This window comes from Chelonoidis abingdonii, chromosome 17 (genome assembly GCF_003597395.2).
Source record: "Chelonoidis abingdonii isolate Lonesome George chromosome 17, CheloAbing_2.0, whole genome shotgun sequence".
Taxonomy (NCBI): domain Eukaryota; kingdom Metazoa; phylum Chordata; order Testudines; family Testudinidae; genus Chelonoidis; species Chelonoidis abingdonii.
In genome coordinates this window covers 22,451,733-22,474,032 of record NC_133785.1, presented here as the reverse complement: position 1 = coordinate 22,474,032, position 22,300 = coordinate 22,451,733, and the positions used below count along the sequence as shown (strand labels likewise).

At 44.6% G+C, this 22,300-nt stretch overlaps 1 protein-coding gene across 1 annotated transcript in view; it reads right to left on the bottom strand.

Moving 5' to 3' along the window:
* PLXND1 (plexin D1) overlaps positions 1-22,300 on the bottom strand; it is a 138,333-nt gene that overhangs the window by 19,294 nt on the left and 96,739 nt on the right. Inside the window, exons 20-29 of the mRNA XM_032784260.2 lie at positions 21,361-21,475; positions 20,208-20,315; positions 19,174-19,286; positions 17,645-17,752; positions 16,546-16,676; positions 15,408-15,606; positions 6,358-6,504; positions 3,934-4,090; positions 2,119-2,222; positions 437-500 (exon numbers count right to left, since the gene is read on the bottom strand). Coding sequence (XP_032640151.1) covers positions 437-500; positions 2,119-2,222; positions 3,934-4,090; positions 6,358-6,504; positions 15,408-15,606; positions 16,546-16,676; positions 17,645-17,752; positions 19,174-19,286; positions 20,208-20,315; positions 21,361-21,475 — 1,246 coding nt within the window. The remainder of the gene's footprint in view (positions 1-436; positions 501-2,118; positions 2,223-3,933; positions 4,091-6,357; positions 6,505-15,407; positions 15,607-16,545; positions 16,677-17,644; positions 17,753-19,173; positions 19,287-20,207; positions 20,316-21,360; positions 21,476-22,300) is intronic.

The following is a 22,300-nucleotide window of genomic DNA, read 5'->3' as shown; positions in this document are numbered from 1 at the left end:
AGGATCACAGCTTGATAGCCTGCCATGCTGTGCAGCACCACAGAAAAGAGACAGATGAAGCTGAAACTGAGGGCATCCAGTACTGGGGCTGCAGGCATCTCAGAAAGATCTGCCCTGTGTACTGATGGGGGCTGCCCATGTGTTTACAGTATTCCCAGGCAAAGAGGAGGTGTGTCATAGGCTGAAGCTGATTATCATCACTGGTTGAATGCTTGATGCATTTCCGGGGATGGTGCTCCAGGAATGATGGGAACCACAATATTCTAGCTAGCCATGAAAAGCTTAACCCCACACTCATCTGTTCAGCGAGAGGTCTGAAATGTGTAGGCTGCAGGCTCTTTGCACCTCCTCAGAGCTAACCCTGATTCCACTTCCCATCACTAAAAACAAAGGTCACCTGTGCAATCACTGTGAAAGAGAGAGAAAAGCAAATTACCTCGACTTAGCGTGGTGTCCTTCTTATCTGATAAACTCATTGCCAGAGATGCACCTTCAGGAATCTGAGGAGGACAAGAAAAACAAAGGTAAGAGATGTCAAGGAATACTCGGGATTACAGCTAAGCGAGGTAGCTCTGTAGCTGGGGCAGCCTTGTACTGGTGATGCAGCTGTGTTTGAGCAGCAAACATAAACTGCCACGCTCAAGATGACAACCACACCTTACGGAATAAAATGCTCTGACATTAGCACCAGATTTAGGTGCCTAACTCCCAATATTTCAATGACATCAACGGGAGTTAGGCACCTGAATACCTTTGAGCATCTGGGCCCTAGTGACTAATGACACAGGTGCCTTGCCACTTTCAGGGCAAGGCCCACACTTCATCTCTTTCTCCAGGCTAAGAAGACGGATGGGAGAATGGCCTTCACTAGGAGCGTGAAGAAATACACTGTCTGGATTTGACTGAAGCCAAGCAAGAAATGAAATGCTCTGTGTGTGTGTGCGTTTGTGCGTGCGTGCGTGTGTTTAGTGCAAGCTCCTCTGGTGGGGAAACTATTGTTATTTCTAAATAAAGAGAGAAAGGATAGTTAGTGTGCTAATCTACGACTTGGGTCCAATTTTCTGCTCTGCCACAGACTTCCTGTGACTGTGGGCAAATCACTTGGGCTCTCTGAGCCTCAGTTTCCTGTCTGTAAAATGGGGATAACAGTATGTCCCTTCTTCGCTGAATAAACACCTTAAAGACAGTGATGTGCTCCAATACTATGGTACTGGAGGCCATATAAGTATCTAAGATAGATAAATGGTTCTAGACACCATGGTGATGGACACCTCAGATTTATGTATTAAAATAACAACACATCAGATTATTCAAAAGAAAAGAAAATGGCTTTTTCACATTTAGATGCTTTCACTCCCAAGGAAGAATGCCATCAAATTTAGATTGTCAGCTCTTCAGGGCAGGGCCGGTCTTTTTGTTCTGTTTTTGTGCAGCACCTAGCCCAACGGGGTCGTGGTCCCTGAATGATGCTCGGAGGTACTAGCTCAGTAATAGTGATCATAATGTTTCACTTTTGGTTTTCCATGCACTGTGCTGCAGTGCAGGGTGGGTTGTGCTTCCAGCATTCCAGGGCTATGTGGAAATCAAGAATCCAATAAAAACCCCAGTTTTCATTTAGTTTTAAAAGTAAAAAGAGCCAAGAAAACATCTCCGTTCAGATCCATTTTTGGTGAAATCACACGTAACCTACATTTTAGGCTTCAGCTCCTTGACAGCGTCACTTTAAGTGGAACGCCCTGTTACAAAAACAAACAGCTCTCATTTGTGGGCCAGAGGCTGCTCTCAGGACAGTCAATGACAACTCTATCATAGATTTCAGTGGGAGCAGGGAACGGGAGTGCTATGATGTTAATCAGCATGGATGGTGGCCATTGGGAATAGGAGCCTTTTATGTTGTTAGTAATAACTTGTTTTGCATGAAGAGCATTTAATTAATCTCAGTGTGTTGCAATATTAATGAGTTTCTTGCCAGGGCAGATGTCTGTTCCCCGGAAGCTCTCATGGAGCTCTGGCAACCTTCCTGCTTGTCTCTGCTAATCCTCCTTGGAAAGGGAACGTCCCTGAGGACAGACTGGCTGGAAGGAAGTGAAGTCCCTCTGTGAGCACTTGCAGTTTTACCTTGTAGTGGGCTAAAGTGTTGAGCTTCTTTCTGCCGTCCTCCATCACTGAAGTGTCATCGAGGTCCCGCAGGACGTAGCTGTCAGTGCTTGTGGCAAACCATTCTAAATACAGACAAGGGAGTTAATGCAAAGCCAGCCTGAGCAGGGCACGTGTACCTTGGCTTGGAGTAATGTCTGCTTAGATGCCACATTCAATGTAGAGAACAGGTGCTTGGAGGTGCTGGGGGCTCTGCTGTTCCATGTGACTGGAACACAGCTGACTCTCACAGGCCTGCGGTAGGAAAGCTTTTAGGATTAACTCGAGAAGCGGGCAGTGCAATTTCCTGGTTTAAGGCAGGAAGGTGAACTGGGACTGAGCCCAACTGGACTGATGGAGGTGCAGAGGGTTCTGACCATCTCACCAGGTGTTCAGAGACACTGCAAGTGTGCAGCCCTGTCAGTCCCCATCCGACATAAATTCTCCACTGCACACAGTAATCTGACCCACTCCGCACAGTGCACAAGTGGGAGGGCTGTGCAGCGTGGGCAGAGAGCGGGGATTGCTGTGCCTGGGCTTCATTTTACCAGATTCCAGGCCCCAAATGCCAGTGTGCATCAGCCAACGGAGAAAAAGCAAAGTGTTCCCGCTCTTCTGCAGGATTACCAGGAGACATGTACTGGGGCACCAGCTAGTGGTGAGCAGAGTGAGGGGCAGGATTGCTACTTGGTGCACATCTTGCCTTCTGCATGGACATTGCTTAGTGAGGCTTTGGCCATGGTGAATGTCACCCCTTCGTGGCTACCTGTGACACTGAATTCCAATGGCCATGTAAACGTCTCCATTTTTCCTTGAGTGCACTTGCCTAGTGTGGCACCCATGGCCACGCTCACCATTCCAAGTCAATTGGGATGGAGAGCAGGGCCAGGCAACACCTTGGCCAACTACTGACAAAGAGCTGAACAGGACACAGCTGTTTCTTAACTTTCCCTTTCATTGTTAGGGCCTGGATCACACCTGGCTCCCTGGAAAAAGAGATGGCCCATAGGCCAGGGTTTCTCAAACAGGGGTCGCCGCTTCTGTAGGGAAAGCCTCTGGCTGGCGTGTTTACCTGCCCCGTCCGCAGGTCCGGCCGATAGCGACTCCCACTGGCTGTGGATTGCTGCTCCGGGCCAATGGGAGCTACTGGAATGGCCCCGTTGGCCTGGAGCAGCAATCCGTGGCCAGTGGGAGCCGCAATCAGCTGGACCTGCGGATGAGGCAGGTAAACAAACTTGCCCGCCAGGAGCTTCCCCTACAGAAGCGGTGACCTGTTTGAGAAACCCTGCCACTGGTAGATAAAAGAAATGTCTTAGTCTATGCCCAGACTAGTGCTGGTAAGGTGATGAATGTTACCCATTAGTTTGCAGATAACAGTGTCCGGAATTAAGAGTAAGACAGCCCATGCTGGGCTGAGCAATACACACAGGGGCCAGAAGAGAGGAGGGCAGGGTTTAAGAAGGTGCAAGTTAAAGTACCTCTCCAATGTCCTAGGCTTTTCTCCTGTCCACTTGCTGTGTACATAACACCAGCTTCTCCTGTCCTAACGTACAGCACTTCACACAACAGTCAAACCAACTGTAATTTGGCCCTATGACTCATTCCCAGGGATTGCTGTTCCCGTGGAACAGACTCTACTTCCTCTCGGTATGCCCCCTCTCTATCCACCCAACTGGCCAATGCCGATGCCAAGAGCTGATAGCTGCTCTGCCTGACAGTGGGCACCATCCTGTACACAGTGAGCTCCTTCACCCTTAAAATAAGGACTGGCATTTCTCAAGAGAAAAGAGTCTTTACCAAGGTCAACATCTTCTACTCTTGGCCACTGGGAGTACGGGACATTCTTGCAAAAAGCTTCAAGGATCTTCTCTTTAACTTGACTTAGAGTATCTGTGTCCATGACCCGAACACTCAGAGAGTCCATGCCGCAGCCTTGGAAGGACACATTGAGGTTCTGTGGGGAGAGGCAGAGTTAGAGTTGGGGTGATCTGTAATGGATGGGGATGATCCATAATGGGCTGTTGATTCCCAAGGACCCAAGAGGTTGCAGGGCACGTACTGTTTTTATAGGTACATTCCATGCATCGTGCTGCGACAAATCCCACTGAACGGAATCTCTGTCTGAGTCTCAGTGCTGGTGAAAGATGCTGATTTACAGCCCTGGAGACTGAAGGCCCCTGTTTATTCACAGAGCTAGGGGTACATGTGGAGCAACAGTGCAAGCTTCCCCCACTCTGCCCTGCTAAAGGGCCTTAGCCCTGCCCCACAGGGACCACCTCTAAGGGTGAGAGGGCTGTTCAGTCTCCATGGCCATTCATGTCCTGCTGGGACTGGTGACAAGGGAGACAGTCAGTGCCCATTGTTGTGACTTCCTGCAATGCTATGAATGGACTCTCTCAGTTGCATAAAGGTTTTGTTGTATTAGCCATTGGGCCAATTTTAGTACTGGGGTAAGTGGGGGCAGTGACATAGGAGTCGATGAAGCTGTGCTACCTTACGGAAGGGGTAAATTGGCCCATTGTGGAGGACATCGTGAAAACCAGCCAATCACAGGACAGCAAAAGTGACGGCTATCTTCTGGGAGAACAGGACAGTGCGGAGCGTATCCTATTCTCCCCCATGGTGAAGCTACCAATGAAGTCAAAGGAAGAGCGACAGAGGCTCACATTCTGAGTGTCCAATCACATTGCTCCTCCCAACACAAGCTGGGCTGATCCAATATTCCAATTCAAATCCCACTTTCCAGTCAAAATTGCTCCAGCCTCTCCCTCACCCCCATAATACTACCAGCTTGATTTCAAATGAGCTTTGGCACCACCTCCCATTTTGCACCACACTGTTATGGGTGTTGTTTTTGTACCTCTGTTAACAGCAGGGCACTTAAAATCACGCCTGACAATTACAGCCGGAATTTTCACAGAAGCCCAACGGAGTTAGGTGCCCAGCTTCTTTTGGCTCCTTTGGAAGTCCCAGCCTAATGTGTCAATGGAAGCATACACACCAAGAATGCATGGCAAAGAGCATGGAATACGTGAATACATAGGCAGAGTCAAAGGGAAAAGTTTGCCCCTAGCATCTAATGACAGGTCGTTTTTTTTCAAGGTGAAATGTGCAGCCAGATTTCAAACCAGTTTCAGTTACCATCATCTGGGGGCTTGGCAGTGAGAATGAACTAATCCAGGACTCACTCTGCTTCAAGCTGCCTACCTTGCTCTGGCTTATTTCTGCTACTTGCAAGCAAAGGGTTAGCAACACTCTCCCACTCAAACTCATGACGTTACCATCTCTGCTGAGAAAGTTAATAGCCAGAGTCCTGCTGCTAATCCTCCTTAGTCTGCATAGTGAATCACAGGTCAATTGAAAAAGTAATCTGCAGAGATGCAGCTAAGGATATAGGGTCAAAACCTGCTCTTAGTCACACTGGTGTACATCTAGAGTGGCCTCACTGGTTTTAGTGGAGCTGCTCCAGGTTTCCCCCACTGATATCAAACGCAGAATTTGGGCCAGTGTCTGGACAGGCCTGTCTACTGCATTCTCTGTCAGACTGGTGGTAACAAGTCTTTTTGAATATACATTTTTGTCTGACTTATTCCTGAGAGGCATTTTACAGGATTACTTTTCAGCAGGATTCCTGTAACATCCTGTATAAAAGCCTTCACACCAAACCTGCAACTTTATAGCTAGCAACTTCTCATTGGCAATGAAGTCACTGACTTGCCAGAAACTGTAAAGAGGAGACACTCTTTGTTCTTTAACCCTCTGACTGCTAGAGAACAATATCTATCTATTTAGCATCACCCCTGATCTGGGCCAATCAGATGGACTCTGCAAGAGCCAGGTTCAATATGTTCCTTGTCTAGGTTGTTGTATGCCTGATTTTGAAACAGGCAGGGTCACCACTGCACATGAAAAGTGCCTACACCACTGCATGTCTAACATGCACGATTATCACAATTACATGTGCAAACTGGGTAATAGCATTTGCAGAGGAGGGTGAATCATTTACACGGCCAATAATCTGATCTGACTGTGCGATCAAAGGAATGACACATGCAATCGAAGGTGCAACATTACACACATACTTTGCGAGTACAGTTGCAAAGCTCTCTCTTTTTAAACATCAGCCTGTACAGTTTTCTTGGTCAAACATTTTTAAATTGTCTTTTAGGCTTTTGCAGAATCCTGACATGGCATCATGTGAGGGGTTCAAGACTCACTTACCCTTGGCTTTGCCTCGATGTTCTCTCTCAGCAGCCATTCTTCATTGAGAGTATACCTGGCTTTTCCCGTGATGGCGTCAATGGAACCCTTGTTGATCTGCTGTTTGATAGCACAAAGCAACAGGAAGAAGGGCTCTCCGACTGTCTCCTGGGGAAAGAAAAGGAAAGGAAGTGGGTAACCAGGAATCAATTAAATTAAATCCTTCAAACTACATGGTCCTTGAAGACAGGGTCTGCACAGATGCACCAGATAACATAGTGATTTCATCCTGCAAGGTCCCAGACACCTCTGGAGTTGGAAGTGTCTGCTCTTTAAGGGACTGATCCATGCCAGGTGCTGAGAAATCCCTGGAAAGAGCTCAGTGCCCTCAACTCCCACTGAATTCTTGGGAGCTGAAGGCATTCAGCACTTCACAGTAACAGTACCTGGCAACAATACACAACGCATCAGTTTAGGACAGGAAGTGAAGAAGGATGTCACACCCAGCTGAAGTCACATGGAGGGAATTTTAGATAGGCAGGATGTGATACCCCAAATCAGGCTAACTAACTCCTACAAGTGCTGCAGGATCATGAATTACCACAAATGGGACATGGCTTTAGTCTCATAACTAGAATGCAGTGGTTATATGGTTTAAAATATATTGACAAAATAGATAGTGTATAATATAGCACACTGAGCACAAATATAAGCTCTGCGGGGCAGGGACTCACTTTCACTATGCATACGTACAGTTCCTACCACAATAGAACCCTGTTCATTATAGTACTATCCTAACAACAAATAGCAATACCTTCCTGCTAGTTTCAACCCAGTTCCTCTGAACATATTTACAGCAACATTTCTGATCCAGTCACTCCAGCTACACAGATGCACTACAGAATTATTATCTATTTCCTTAAAAAAAATTTCAGTGCTGGAGTACATCCCATCCACGCTAATGTTCATGTGTTAGTTGTTCCAAATGAAGCAAGTGTAAATTATTGCACTTACGCTTTTCTGAGCATCACATGTACACATGCACGCACAGACATACATATATGCACAACCCTGCCATTTGAAACTCTACCCAAGACAACTGATATCTGATTATTCTGACATTTCTGAACCATGAGATGCTAGAGCCTGTTCAATCTGCTTCTTAATTAAGACTTGGTGAGTCTTCTATTCCAAATGCCTTATAATTGCTAAAGCAATTAGTTTGATGTCAGTTCTGATTCTGCTGCGTTCAGTGCAGTTGATGATACGACACTACAATATGGGTGTAGGTGGGCACGCACCATCTGTGCCATGGTGCATATCTTTAATTTTCCAAGGGTGGCATTTCTAATAAAGCTGGAAAGTTTACTTGGGGCTGCTGTGGAAGTTTAACAACTTTCTGTAACATTTCTTCTGAATGCAGTAATATGCTAGTCATCCCAAAGGCACATGCAGCAATGCATGGTTGTGCACTGGGAAAGGTGTTTAGGAGGAACTGATTGTGCTTTTAAGGATTGGGAAAAGTTGCAGGGCTTGACTAGAGATGTGAAAATGAGAAGGTACGGAGAGGACTTTGGTGAAAGGAGAATTCATAGCCATCATGCAAGAGGATGACATTAACGCTGAGAGAGTGTTTCGCCAGGAACATGCAAATGTCACCTGCCTGCATTATTATATGATTTGGAGTTGGGGGTAGGGGGTGCTATAAATTAACCTCATTGCATTCAATGCTCCTAAAGCTGGCATTGTTATTGGGAATCAGGACTTCCTCTGTTTTACACAGCATGTGATCATGTATTTCTAGCGAATGGTCACAGGTGCTCAGTTCAGATCTGGGATTTGAACTCCATCCCCTGAAAGGCTGGAAGGTGCTTGAACCCTGGATTTAGATTCAGACTGTTACAGAAAGAAGGCCAGTCATGAAAGCTGCATCTGGATCCTGATTCAGATTTAAACCCTCCTCTCCCGCCAAAGTTTAGGACGGGTGGTTCGATCTGGTTCAAGACTAATCTCTGTCCACATATCATGACTGCATATCTTGCTTCCACTTCTCAGACTCTTCAAAAACCTCAGCTAGAATTAAATTATATCTTAGTCATAAAGCTGCCTCCAAAGCCAGCAAAAGCTTATTGTGTGAGAGTTCTGCTGGTAAATTAGCTATTTACTACTTGGTTCCAATCTACTATAGTGTGTTCTGTCAAGCTGATCATGTGGCAAATTTTTGTGTACATGAACATACCATGGAGGAAGAATGGCCCAAGAAATTGAAATGGGTATATCAGAGTCTGCTGTAGCATAAAGGATCACGGTCTAACACCCAAGAGTAATAACACAGAAAATAAACTACAATGCTCAGCCTGTTGGACTCTATTACTGTGATTGGCTCTTAAGCTTTAAAATCCAGAAACCATGGGCTGTTGTGGAAATCTGCAAAAACGTTAATCAGACAGAAAATTTCAAAGATGGGAAAAGGAGGCTGGCAGGCAGGCACTGGAGATAAAATGGCTAACTTGGAAATCTGGACTATTGCTGGGAAACCAGTCTGGAAATGAATCAAAAACCGCTGTTGGTCTCAGCTACTGTTGGGGGAAGAAATTGAACTAGCAAAGATCAGTGCTGATTCAGGAGAAAAAATAGATTTTTTTTCAAAAAGCACATTATCCCCCCTCCCCCAGTTAGGAATGTATTTTAATTAGACTTTTTAAAAAAATTTCTGACTGCAGTGTTATGGGCTCTTAAAATTACCTTGGGCACCAAAATAACTTTACAGTAATACAAAGCACACTAAAGGCTGGCATCACTTGAACTGTTCCATGCATGATGCATGGGGCTTAGTTTTTATATGCCTGGATTTCAAAAGTGACTTGGAAAAAAACATAAGATTCAGAGCACAGACGGGATTCACATGTTACTCCCGCATTAATAAGCTGATTTGTCATTAGAGATGTTCTCCTGGGAACATATTACAGACTTTTCCAAAATGCTTGAGCAGAACAATGGAAAACTCCTGTTTATTCCAAGTGCCCAGTACTAGGAAGTTCCCACCAAAGTTTCAGGCTAAATGAGTGCTTGCCATATGAGGACAGAGGATACTGTATGTTAGAGATGGACCCCAACCCCTCCCCAGATCCAAAGACACTCCATGCTGTTTTGGATTTCCACTTTTGTACTGACTCCCTATCTGTGTCATGGAAAGAACCAAAACCCAGATCCATCCATCCCCACAGGTTTTGGGGAAATTGGGATCGGGACCCAGATCTGAACATTTTATTCCAGGTCCATCTCTAGCTAATTACTGTGCCATTAACTTTCATTTTCACATACTCTCCGCACTTCCTCGGTCTGTCAGGGACTAGACAGCAAAGTGCTGAAATAACACCCGGGAAAGGATCTTCTTTCATATTTCCTGTATAATCACAAGTATGCAGTACTGACATGGATAATTTCACCTAGATCTCCAGTTCAGTTCTGCAGTCAGTTCAGATCATTTGGATAAGCTTTCCATACAAATCCAAACTTCCAGATACTTTTCTGACCTTCATCCAAACTCCAAACCTCCTGTGATTTTGCCATAATATGTCCCGAATCTACCAAGACGAATTCCCCCTTATCATAATAACAACTCTACTCACTACAGAGGTGCTGCCTTAAATTTACGCTACTGGTGATTATGGTCATTCTGAATTTTGTAAGGATCTCTTCTCCATTTGCAGACAACTTCTCAAATCTTTCTTTGCTGCAACTCAAATGGATGGGCTGTTTGGCAGAACATTAATATAAAACAAATGTTTAAACCGTGTAATGTTAACTTACGAGGGAAAATACAAGCAGTTGGAATTTTTCTGCTGTACAGTGTAAGGGGCCTTTTATAGCAGCTGTTTCAAATAGACATTGTGATTAATGGGGATAATTCAGGAACTAAAAACAGACCCATCGTCACATAAGTCTCATGGCCCAGTGCTACAAGGGGGCTGGTAAATTTCTTTACCAAAGACCAGCTGCGTAAAGGGAAGCACATTTGTTTCACAGACATTAGGTGCACAATGGAGGTGTCTGTCTATCACTGGTAATTTAAATCTCAGACTTTGGGCCAAAACAGCATTGGTGTAAATTCACCTGACTTTAGAAGATCTGCATTCAGTTATGCCAGGATTTGATCCTGAGACTCTCCTTTATTCCTGCCCTACAGAGTCTACTTGTGTGGCTCTGGGTTCCCCTCTGTCCTTTGCCACAATCAGGCCAAGGCTGGTGTGAGAGCCAGGGCCAGCTCCAGGCACCAGTGCAGCAAACTGTTGCTTGCGGCGGCCAAGGAGAAGGGGCAGCACGTCCAGCTCTTCGGTGGCATTTCAGAGGCGGGTCCCTCAGTCCCTCTCGGAGGGAAGGACTGGCCGCCGAAGAATGAAGCTGTGCTGTACAGCAGCCACCCAAGTGACGCTGATCACAGTTGTTGTTTTTTTCCCTCTTTGCTGCTTGCAAAAAAGCTGGAGCCGGCCCTGGTGGGAGCATTCTCCTTTGGAACTCCTGCCACCTAGAACTGACTCCTTAGATCTCCCCATCTCTTCTCCCTTTTCACATCTCTGCAGGAAACTCACTGTTTTCCTTTGACTGTCTCCTAACTTCTGTCTCCCACTGCAAAGCATTCTGGGAGGGAGATAATGAGAAAGATATTGTAGAACAAAGCTGTGTTGCACTGTAACCACAAATGTTTATTTTTCAGAAAGAGGAAAACACTCTGTGGTGAAAAGTAGAACAATAGCTTTTATTTTCATAGCTTCAGGCAAACCATATAGATCAAGTGGTGGAACAAAGCCACAAGTGAATTATGTTAGCCTGTCCCAAAGGAGTGAAAACCAAAAGGGTCAGTCTACTTCTCATCACAGAGCCTTTTGCGTTATGAAGCACACTCAACACTTTTCATCTTTTCATGCTGGAAGTCAGTTCTCACAAGTAGGCCCAAACTTGTTACTGAACTCACTGGTACCAACGAATTAAACCCTTTAAAGAAATAATAGCTTCTGCTAGTGCACAGAATGTCCGAACCACCAACATACACATACCGCAAGCCAGCCTCAAGACTGCATGATGCAGATGGAAAAAAGCGTCTAGCATAGCACCATCTTCTCTTTCTTAAATGCCAGTGTCCCCGTGATTGAGAGACGGACACAAAACAGGTTTATTTTTTGTAACTGTCCTAGGGCATGGATACTGTTTTTCAGTGGTCAAGTGGGCTGTTATATCTGAGGCTTCAAAAGAAAAGTTAAATAAGCAGCATTTGAAAGTACTGTATTTGTGAGTACTTTAAAGGCCAAGCTCCCCAAAAGTGACTAGTGATTCTGGACATGCAACTTGAGACACCTTAAAGCGGCCTGATTTTCAGTAAGTGCTGAGTGCCCTCCCTTTAAGGTATCTCAAGTCGGGCATCCAAAAATGGCGGCACCTAAAATCACTCAGCACTTTGAAAATCTTCTTGGCCAAGGTATTGATTGTCGTTATAGCTGAGACTAGACCAAACCTCTAGTACAGTATTCCTAAACATGGCCTAGTATTCAGCCTAGTGAGGTGGTGACCCTGTCAGATTTCATAGGCTCAAGCTAGATCAGTACTTGGCTAAGACACCTAGATGTTGCAGAAAGTTGTGCTGGTGGGTCACTAAGTGGTGCTCTTCAGAGTCGCTGCCACAGTGTGGGGTAAGGGTACTGTGTGGCTGGAGGGGCCACATTTTTAATGAGATGTTATACTTAGGTGTTAATCACCAGACAGACAAAATGTACAGCAACTGTGATAACTACTTAGATGGCTCGCCTGTTTTTCAGATGTGCTGAGCATCCATAAATTCAGCTGAAGACAATGGAAGATATTCTTCACATTTATATTGTTAAATAGTACATGTAAAGGGACTGGACAGCATCAGTGGCTTGCTAGCCTTTCTTCCTCTTCATCTGCCCAATAGCCAAGAGCTATATTGCAGCTAAAGGATGGCTATTGGGCAGGGCCGCCCAGAGGATTCAGGGGGCCTGGGGCAAAGCAATTTCGGGGGCTCCTTCCATAAAAAAAAGTTGCAATACTATAGAAATGCCCCACTTCCCCCCTCTTCCCCAGCAGCCCTGCTATTGGGCAGATGAGGTGGTACGATCCCATTTCAGCCAAAGCAGCTCGCTCTTCAGTTTCTTGCTATCTGCAGGTTTTCCCCAAACTCCACCAGGTCAGGTCTTCTCCCCAGAGCGCCACACAATTATAGCATTATCACAGTTCTCATTCAGTATAAGTGTCTACTGGTAACATCTGTCTTTTATCTTCCTCTGCATTGGGATAAAGCCAGGGTGCAGATGGAAGGAACAAATCATTTACAAGCCAGCTTCATGTTTTATATTAACATCTATGAATCACAATCTGTGGCTCTCTCTCCTATTACAAAGAGTGGATCCGTGGATCAAGCCCTATCTTTGAGATAAGCTTCCAGTCCAATTTGATGAGCAGAAGGTGTGATCAGTAGTCTCAATTCGTACGGGTGTCGATTGGTAGCTCTCTCACCATTTGTACCGGACACACAGGAACTTACAAGCCACTTAAGAACTGCAAGCACTTTTAATTTCCTTTGTAAGCTATCCAAGACCCAAGTCCCATATGATAAAACTAAGCTTTTTTCTGAGAAAACTGTCTTGCACAATGTCCATTTCCAGAAGAAATTAGGCAGTTGCTCTGGGTTGTATCAGACACTGGCACATTTTCTTAGTCTCACATGTGGCCTTCACTCTCCAAAAGGAGAGATCAGTAATTTTTTGCATATGGTTTAACTATATGCACAAAACCAAAAACCTAAACGTTTGCACTTTACAATTTCTGGACTTCCATCACCAATCACAGGTATAGTTCAAATTTCCTTAAATCTGTGATATACACCTCTACCTCGATATAACGCTGTCCTCGGCAGTCAAAAATCTTACCGCGTTATAGGTGAAACCACATTATATCGAACTTGCTTTGATCCACCCTTGTGTGCAGCCCCACCTGCCCGGAGCGTTGCTTTACTGTGTTATATCCAAATTTGTGTTATATTGGTTTGCGTTATATCGGGGTAGAGGTGTATTTCACATCCTGGGTATGTCTTTCAAACTCGTTTGGCATTTTAAACAAATTCATATTGGTCTTTTTTCTGCTCCTTTAGTGTTCACTTTTTGAAAACATTTGTGCCATTGAGTTTTAACAGCCTGAGGACAGGTTGGATTTGCTTCCTGTGGATAGTCACATCAATAACCCAATGGATCAGCTAAGAGCTTATCCATCAGCGATCAGAAACAATACCATCTGATTTATTTGACCAACCTCAATTAAGCATGAGCTTGAATTATGAATAGCAAGCTATAGCGTAAAGACATATGGGGAAAAAGTCATTAAATAACACTGAATGGCAAATAAATCTGACAAATGAGCAATCTGTTCACAGGGATTTTATGAATGGAAAAAGAGGCCAAAATTCAGCAAATGAAAGAGCTGTTCTAAAGTATTTCCTAGTGGCTAGTAGGTAATGTATATACGGGACCTATATCTCAACAACCCCTGAAACCTGGTTCAGATACAGCTTTGGATTCTGTGCCTTGAGCCTCTCTAATTTAAAATAATACACAATTGATGATGATACTCAAAATATAGGTAACTACACTATGGGTCTGAATCACCAGTATGATACCAGTGTAACTTCATTGACTTCAGTAGAGTAACTCCTCATTTACATCCAAGTACGTGAGATCATTAACAATATATTTTACATATACTGAATTATGTTAGAAAACTATCTAGGACAAGTTTTCAAAAGCAAACTACAAAATTGCAGGTACAATTTTTCATGGCTAAAGTTTGTGTGGTCAAAATCCCTGACTTGTTCATGCAGGCAGCATTTGTAATGGAAATCCAGTATTTAGCCATCGAGCCAATTCGCATGGACAGATGCAGTGTGTATGCAGAAGGCTATGTTTCTTCTGTGGATGCAGAAATTGGACTGTTGAAAAATTAGGCCTGCAAATTTGCAGTTTGGGTTGAAGCCTCTTGGAAATGAACAAGGAAGAACGCTTTCAGCAGGCCCGGCTCTAGCCATTTTGCTGCCCCAAGCACGGCGGCACGCCGCGGGGAGCGCTCTGCCGCTCGCTGGTCCCGCGGCTCTAGTGGACCTCCCGCAGGCGTGCCTGCGGAGGGTCTGGCTGGTCCCGCGGCTCTGGTGGACCTCCTGCAGGTGTGCCTGCAGATGCTCCACCGGAGCTGCAGTGGACCTCCCGCAGGCGTGCCTGTGGATGCTCCACCGGAGCCACGGGACCAGAGTCGCCCGCCACTCTCCCGGCAACTGGTAGAACGCCCCCCGCGGCATGCCACCCCAAGCAAGCGCTTGGCGCGCTGGGGCCTGGAGCCGGCCCTGGCTTTCAGGGATGGAAATCTAAGTCTCCAGCCTCTCCTGCCTCTCAGGACAAGCTCTGATTGGCAAATACACTTTGGGCTTAAGAATATTAACAAGCAACTCAACAATGTTTCACCTCATGTGTTACAGGGTTCTCCTCAGTACTCTGTGCCCTTGCATTCAAAACGGAGAGGCACTGAACCATTAAAGAGTGATTGATGGGGCCGTGAAAACTGGCTCAAAGAAAATAAGAATTGACTGGAACTTCTGTCAAAAACTCAAACCATTTTGGCAAACTAGCTTTTTTTAAAAAAATTATTCCCTCATGACTCTGGGCCACACCTTCCCAATGTATGGTGAAAAAACTGTTCCACTGGTGATTCTGGTCCTGAAAAACTAAGCCATACCAGAAAGCTCAAGGTAAAATTTGATCTTGTGAGATTCCCAGCCCGGAGGCACAGATAAAAGTGGAAAAACAGTGGAACTTTTGGCTGCCTGTTCAAACTGAACCTTGGAGTCTATTGAGGTTCACCCACTGCAAGTGACTAGGCTATAAGAAGTCATCTCAGTAACTTGGTTTAACCAAACTTGTAGACTCTTTGATCACCAGCGGACCTGTGTCTCCCATATTACACTCAGGTGGGTTATTCATAGCTAGAACAGCATCCATACTTATTGCTCTTACTCTGAGAAAGCTGTACATGCAGATGGACATCCAGTTGGTGAGCATCTTTTCCACCACAGACTCAGTCCTCCTCAGCATAAGCTTAGGGTTTTTGGAAGCTGAAGCATCTATGAGATCCACCAACAGGTCCTTCATGATGCTGGTGTAGTACTCCAGTTTTCCATGTAATGCAATAGTGAGCAAGGAAGCCAAGTTACACCTGAAAGAAGAGTTATAAATGATCCTAGGTTTGATTATACAAGACAATACAATCAACTGGCATCAAAATAATTCAAGGCCATGGCAATATGCCAGATCTTTTTCATGACACCTCTCAAGTGCATTGAAGTTTCAAACTGTTTCAATGCTACTGGTTCTCATGTTGGATCATGCCACTCTTTAGTGATATGAGATGCAAATCATACAAGACTAAAGTAACCACTGTACTTTTTGGCGCTTCCCTGTATAATGGTGCAGTTCTACAGCAGAACTTCAGAGTTACGAACTCCTTGGGAATGGCGGTTGTAACTCTGACATTTCGTAACTCTGGCCAAAATGTAATAGTTGTTCTTTCAAAAGTTTACAACTGAACATTGACTTAATACAGCTTTGAAACTTTACTGTGCAGAAGAAAAATGGTGCTTTCCCTTTATGCTTAACACAGTACTGTACTGTATTTGCTTTTCTTTTTTTCGACTCTGCTGTTTGCCTGATTGTGTACTTCTGGTACCAAATGAGGTATGTGGCTGACTGGGCAGTTTGTAACTTTGGTGTAACTACAAAGACCACAGATGGTTCTGGGTTTGGCAACACACTACAGAATCTTTCATCTCCCAGGTTGTTTAATCTCAGTCAGCAGCAGCAAAATACAGTGCGCAGTGGCCTATGTGAAATGTGTTCATAGATCTCTGTTAAGTTCCTGGTAGGACAGGTGTCCATATCCCAAAACTGCCACTAACTGGCATCCTCTCTGGTAGTTGCAGCAGATAAGCCAGGGACACCGTGGAGCCTGAACTTCCCTTTGAGCCTGGAAGTGTTTTTCCTGGGTTAGGGTTAGGCAGGCGCTGCTGTAGCTCTGTGGGTACACACAGAACTTCAGTCTCCAGGGCTGGCTGTCAATGACGCTTTCAATGGTGCCTTTGCCCCAGGAAGTTCTTACCTGTCTCTAACAGCAAAGTCCTTCTGCTGCTCAAGTGCATGGACGAATATGATGAGGAAGTGCTTGTTGTTGAGCAGGGTGGAGAATAACGCAATTCCTTCTTCCATGTTGGGCCTGCAATTTTCAGGAATCTAAAGAAAAAGTGGGGACTTGGGTGAGAAAGCCACAGTTCATTGTTTTATCAACCTTCATCTTATCTGACACACTTTGATGTGCCTGGCAAGTGTAAGAACACTAGGCTGGAGTTCCCTCCCCTTGAGCCCCATCTGATGTATGTTTCTTATCCAGACAAGAATTGACTGTGGGGAAATGTGCAGCAACTGCACTTACATCTGGGCCTGAAGGAGTCGCTCTCAAACTAATTTACAAAGAGACAGTAGATTGACGTTGGGAAAATATGGCAAACCTCCAACTAGGCAAGCCTAGGGATGATCTTGTCAGCTGTGATTCTGCAGCCATGGAGCAGAAGTTCAGCAGCTCTTGTCTCCTATCATTAGCAAAAGCTGATCATCTGACACACGCCTTGTTTTTCTGGCAGTTTGGTGTACACAAACAACTTTTTAAGTATCACAAAAAAGGACATTAGCCTGAGCTGAGTGAAATTTTTCAACTGAAACTTTTTGGGAGGTAAAAAATGCAAATTTGGTGACACCAAAACATTTGATGAATTTGGGTTGATTTTGCAGAATTGTTTAGGTCGGAAAAACAATGAAAATCAAATTCTGAAAAATTTGAAACATTTTGGTTTGACATTTACAAAACAAAATATTTAGATTTTGTATTCAAAATGACAGTTTGTTAAAAAATTTCCTTTAACTTTATTTTTTAAAAATTATAAAAAGCTCAAAATCAAAACGTTTCATTCTGAGTCGAGAAAAACTTTTTGTTTGACCCCAAATGAATTTTTTTCTTGACTTTTCTATTAGCTGAAAATTAAAAAAAAAAAAAATTGTTTTCAGTTTGACCTGAAATTTCCGCCCCCTCCCCCTTTTCTGGAATCACCAGACCGAAAAATTTGTTATTCACTAGCTTTGATATAAAAAATTAAGATTATTGTTAGTTACAGTTAATAGCAGTTGTTTATCTCTGGGTTACTCACTTTCCATTCTCCTGACAGCAAGGGATGAGTTTCTTGGACCTGACACCCAACCTGTGAGTTGAGCTGCTGGGAAGGCAGAACGTAACGCTCCTCATAGAGCGAGGAACACTGCAATAAAACAGAGACATGCGGAGAAACAGGTAAGCAAGATCGGATTCTTCACCACACTCAGAGAGGGCAACTATGTTTGAGACATGAACAGTAATGTCATCAGGATGTGAGGCCACCCATCAGAAAGGAACACTTTGGTATGTTTTAATAGAGCCTTTAAACACTTGGCCAGAGCCTTGTGAATGAACAGACATCACGAAAGTCAGGGGTAGGCAGATGTGTTAGCAGAACAAGATTGTTACAATAAGGAGATTATGAACAGACTAATATGACAAATACAGAATCTTAGTAGAGAAAGAATTACTTGAGAATAAGTCCAGATAGAGCACTGTGGAGTGTTTAAACATATGTAACTTTTGAAGCAGAATGGAAATATACTGAAACATCTTACATTCTTATCTGACATAAATATCTTACATAGCAGCCTGCATCCTAAAGAGTGTAGTGCCCAGATACACCCAGGGGTGGACATCTTAGAAACATGAACAGTAATTGGCTACAAAACCGTTTGCAAACAAAAATCATCATTTCACTCTCTGTCACTGAAATGTAATCATTTCTGGGGTGAAATATGGCAGCTACTTAACAGTGCACAGCAACACTCCACAGCAGCTGATGACTGGAAGTAAGGATTGCATCGTGTCTGGTGTGAAACTGGAGGGGGCAATTTAGATACGCGGACTGGCAATGGGCCAGGACACTGGGGATACTGTTTTTGCACTTGTGAAAAAGTGCCAAGGGAATTTTAAGGCCAGTGAGCACAATCTGCTTGTGCCCAGAGGGGTATCTCAGTGAAACAAGTTGTCCACATCCTCTAGAGGACCCTCCCCAGGCGGAATGAAAGTGGGACACCACCTCAGTCTCTTCCCCTAGGAGTGGAATCATGCCTGGGCTCAGTTAGTCCCACCTGGCACAGTGAGGTGCAACTGGAACCAGTAGGGGTGTCTCAAACTGCACAGCTAAGGAAGACTCTGGTTTTGCTTCTCATCTGAGAGACAGCACCTGCAGCAGCATGGCAACACCCAGTTACACCACGGTGGTGCACTGGTTCAGTATTGACTCAGAGGGGAGTGTCTCACCAAAGCGAGCATCAGAGGGGTAACCGTGTTAGTCTGGATCTGTAAAAGTGGCAAAGAGTTCTGTGGCACCTTATAGACTAACAAACGTATTGGAGCATGAGCTTTAGTGGGTGAATACCCACTTCGTGGAAGGCTCCCATCCAAGTACTGACAAAGCCTGACCCTATTTCATAGCCTGAGGTGTTGTGGCTACGATTTTTATAATTAAGGCTGAAATAAATGATAGCAGCTGAATAACTGTGTTGTACTGTAAGCCTTTACTGGGAGAAGGCAGAGCCATGATTTAGTTGAGAAGGAATTTGAGTGATTAGGTGTGTATGAAATGTGGGATTGTCTTACTTTGGGGAAGAATGTCCGTGTCACAAAGTGCTTGTACTCCAGGAATGGGATCCCCTGGCTGCGGTTTAACTCCTTGGTCAGGTCTGTCATGTCAGTCTGAAGCTCAGCAAAACCTGATCCAAAGAGACCCACAAACTGAAAAGGCTGAAATAATCTAACGGCCAGGGCAGCTGAGTGACAAGCCTGGCATTTGCATACAATATACTCAGCAACTCTGCCTCCTCATACCTCTTTCCCTGGGAGGCAATGAACTGTACATGGGGCTTAGCTGTCAGCATTATGCACCAAACCCTGCAGTTCTTACTCAGGTGAGACTCCCACTACCTCCGAAACACAGGTCCTGCAGGGTTTGGTCTATGGCACAAGGGTTCCAACATATTCTATGGAGAGTTACAGACTGAGAAGACAGTAAGTGAAGGCACCTGAAGCTCTTGCCCACTGTTTCTCCAAGCAGCAGCATGTGGCATTTCTGTAGCTCCCTGCACTGGAGGCTCATAAAGCATTTTATAAACAGTAATGTGATCTCATACATATCATTATCCCCACTTTACAGCTAGAGAAACGGATGGCACATAGATTAAGTGACTTGCCAAAGGCCACACAGCAAGACCGTGGCAGAGCTGAGAACTCTAGCTCTGTATCTCCTGACTCCCAGGTCTGTATTTCAACTACTAGGCCATGCTTCCTCCCACTGAGAAGTACACCTTGCTCACAAGTCCTACACAGCTCAGGCGATACAAAGGAAGCTACAGAAATTCAGATCGTAGCTCCTGTGCTTTTAACACTATTATAAAGCACTAAGAGAGGCTGTTTCAATCAGAACACTCAATGGGCTCGGCATCCCTATCTTTGTGCATGTGAGTATAAGATGAAGGGAGCTCCTTTCCTTGTACACACCCCTGCTGGGTTCTTACAAGTCCAATTTCAGTTTTGTGGCAAAAGATACATAAATCTGGAAATTCCAGGAGCGGAGCTCCTTTGCCTCCTGACTCCCGCCCCCATCTCCTCCTCCTTCCCCAGTGGCAGTTACCGACCTTTGCGGATTTCCTCTCGGATCTGGGACTCCATCTCCTCCATTTGGAGCAAGGTTTTCTGCCAGTAGCGCTCCGCCCTGCGGCTCTTAGTGCAGAACACAAACAAGCCTAGGGAAGAAAAGCTTAGAAGGTTAGGCCCAGAAGTGAAGAAGAATACTGTAGGAAATTGAAACTGGGAGTAGAGAGGAGTTTAGGTCAGCAGGACACACACTGTGAAAGTACATCTTCACAGAGAAAAAACAATATTCATTTTTGGTTTAACAACTGTGAAATAAATACACATCTGATCATACAGCTGCTGATTATCTATAAATAAGTCAAACCAGCTGGACTTAAATGATCACTTGACTATCATATTAAATTTAGGTCTGCACATTCATTACCAGACTTACTGTATGTTAATAAATTCCATTTGATTAATGAAAATATGTGTGAAGAGGTTTAACACCTGTTTTGTAACGTGTGTGTCCTTCAGCGCTCTTATGCCTCCAGAAATATGTTTCCAATGATCCATAGATTATTTAATAAATAAAGTATATAATAATGTCTATTAAAAATAAATGAAATCCTTATTGGAACCACTTCATTTTCAGTGACCCAATGTTTTTCTTGCTGCAGTCATTCTTGGCATGTGATGTAAACATGAACAAGCCAGATGACACAGATCTGTTTTAAACAACTTGCAATAAGAATGATGTCCAGGCTGGTAGACTTTATTGTGTCTGCTCCGGATATGCATCCTTTACTATGGTTAGTAGGGTCTCCATGATTGAGTTCTATCTCTCTTGATTTTTTCCTTCCCTCCGTTATTATATTTTATTTAACTTTGTGTAACAGCGAAAGGGGCTTTAAAATTAAAGAAGGGCTCAGACTACAAAACTGAGCTCTAGATCCAGCTTGTGGACACTCCACAATTCAGGGGAGTTTGAATTCAAGGCTCAGTCCTGACCTGTTGTAAATTTCCTAAATTTGGATCTGGGTTCAGACTTTAAACAGCCCCAAAGCTCAGAGTTTTTGGATGTGTGGCTTGGGGTGGAGACCATCCTCATATAAAATAAAGTTGGGAGTGTAAATCATCTGAACTTCCATGTGTACAGGCAATGTCACAGAGCTGAAGGGACCATTGTGGCTCGGGGATGTTCCATTCCCTTACCTACGACAGACAGAAGCAGCAGGACACTGCAGATGACTATAGAGACTATGATCGCTGTCTCGCCTCCCCCAAGGTGTAGCATAGCAATTGTCTGGTTGAATTTTCCAACCTGGATCTAGAGTAGAATACAAAGGAAAAAAAAGTCACCCAGTAAATTAACAAGTAACTAGGAGATCAGCAGGAACTTGCTACAGGGGGCAAAAGATCACAACAAACGAATAGAACTGGCAATTTGCTGGGTCAGACATCTTAAGTCCTTATTGCAGGTCCAATGTCAGGGCCCATGAGCTGCTCTTCATGGCCAGGCCTGCAGGTGCTCTCTGCGTGGAAACGGTGTGACCTAACAGGCCTGATTCTTCTCCCACATACATCAGCGTGAAACAGGAGTAACGTCAGTGGTGTCACTAGAGTTACACTGGTGTAAATGGGCATGACGTACAGCAGACTCAGGCCCCCTGCCTCTGTTTGGCCAACTCGCAATGACACATACAAGTTACGCTGAGGCTGTTGGTTACCAGGCAATATTGGGTGTAAAACTCATGTGGATTCCAGAGACAGTGACCACTATGCAGTGCAGTCAGGGAGAAGCTCCATTAGGTTTTATAAAAATTTGATAGGCTCTATCCAGCAGGGGTCCATGGGGCTAAGATGCACAAACCCATTCACTTTATACAGTGAAACCTACACAATAGACCAGCCTTACTAAAGAGCCTTCTGCTCATGAGGCCAACACCCAACATCCTCATCTGCATTAGTTATCATTTATATTGTGGTAGTGCCCTACAGCAGGGGTAGGCAACCTATGGCATGGGTGCCAAAGGTGGCATGCGAGCTGATTTTCAGTGGCACTCATGCTGCCCAGGTGCTGGCCACCGGTCCGGGGGGGCTCTGCATTTTAATTTGATTTTAAATGAAGCTTCTTAAACATTTAAAAAACCTT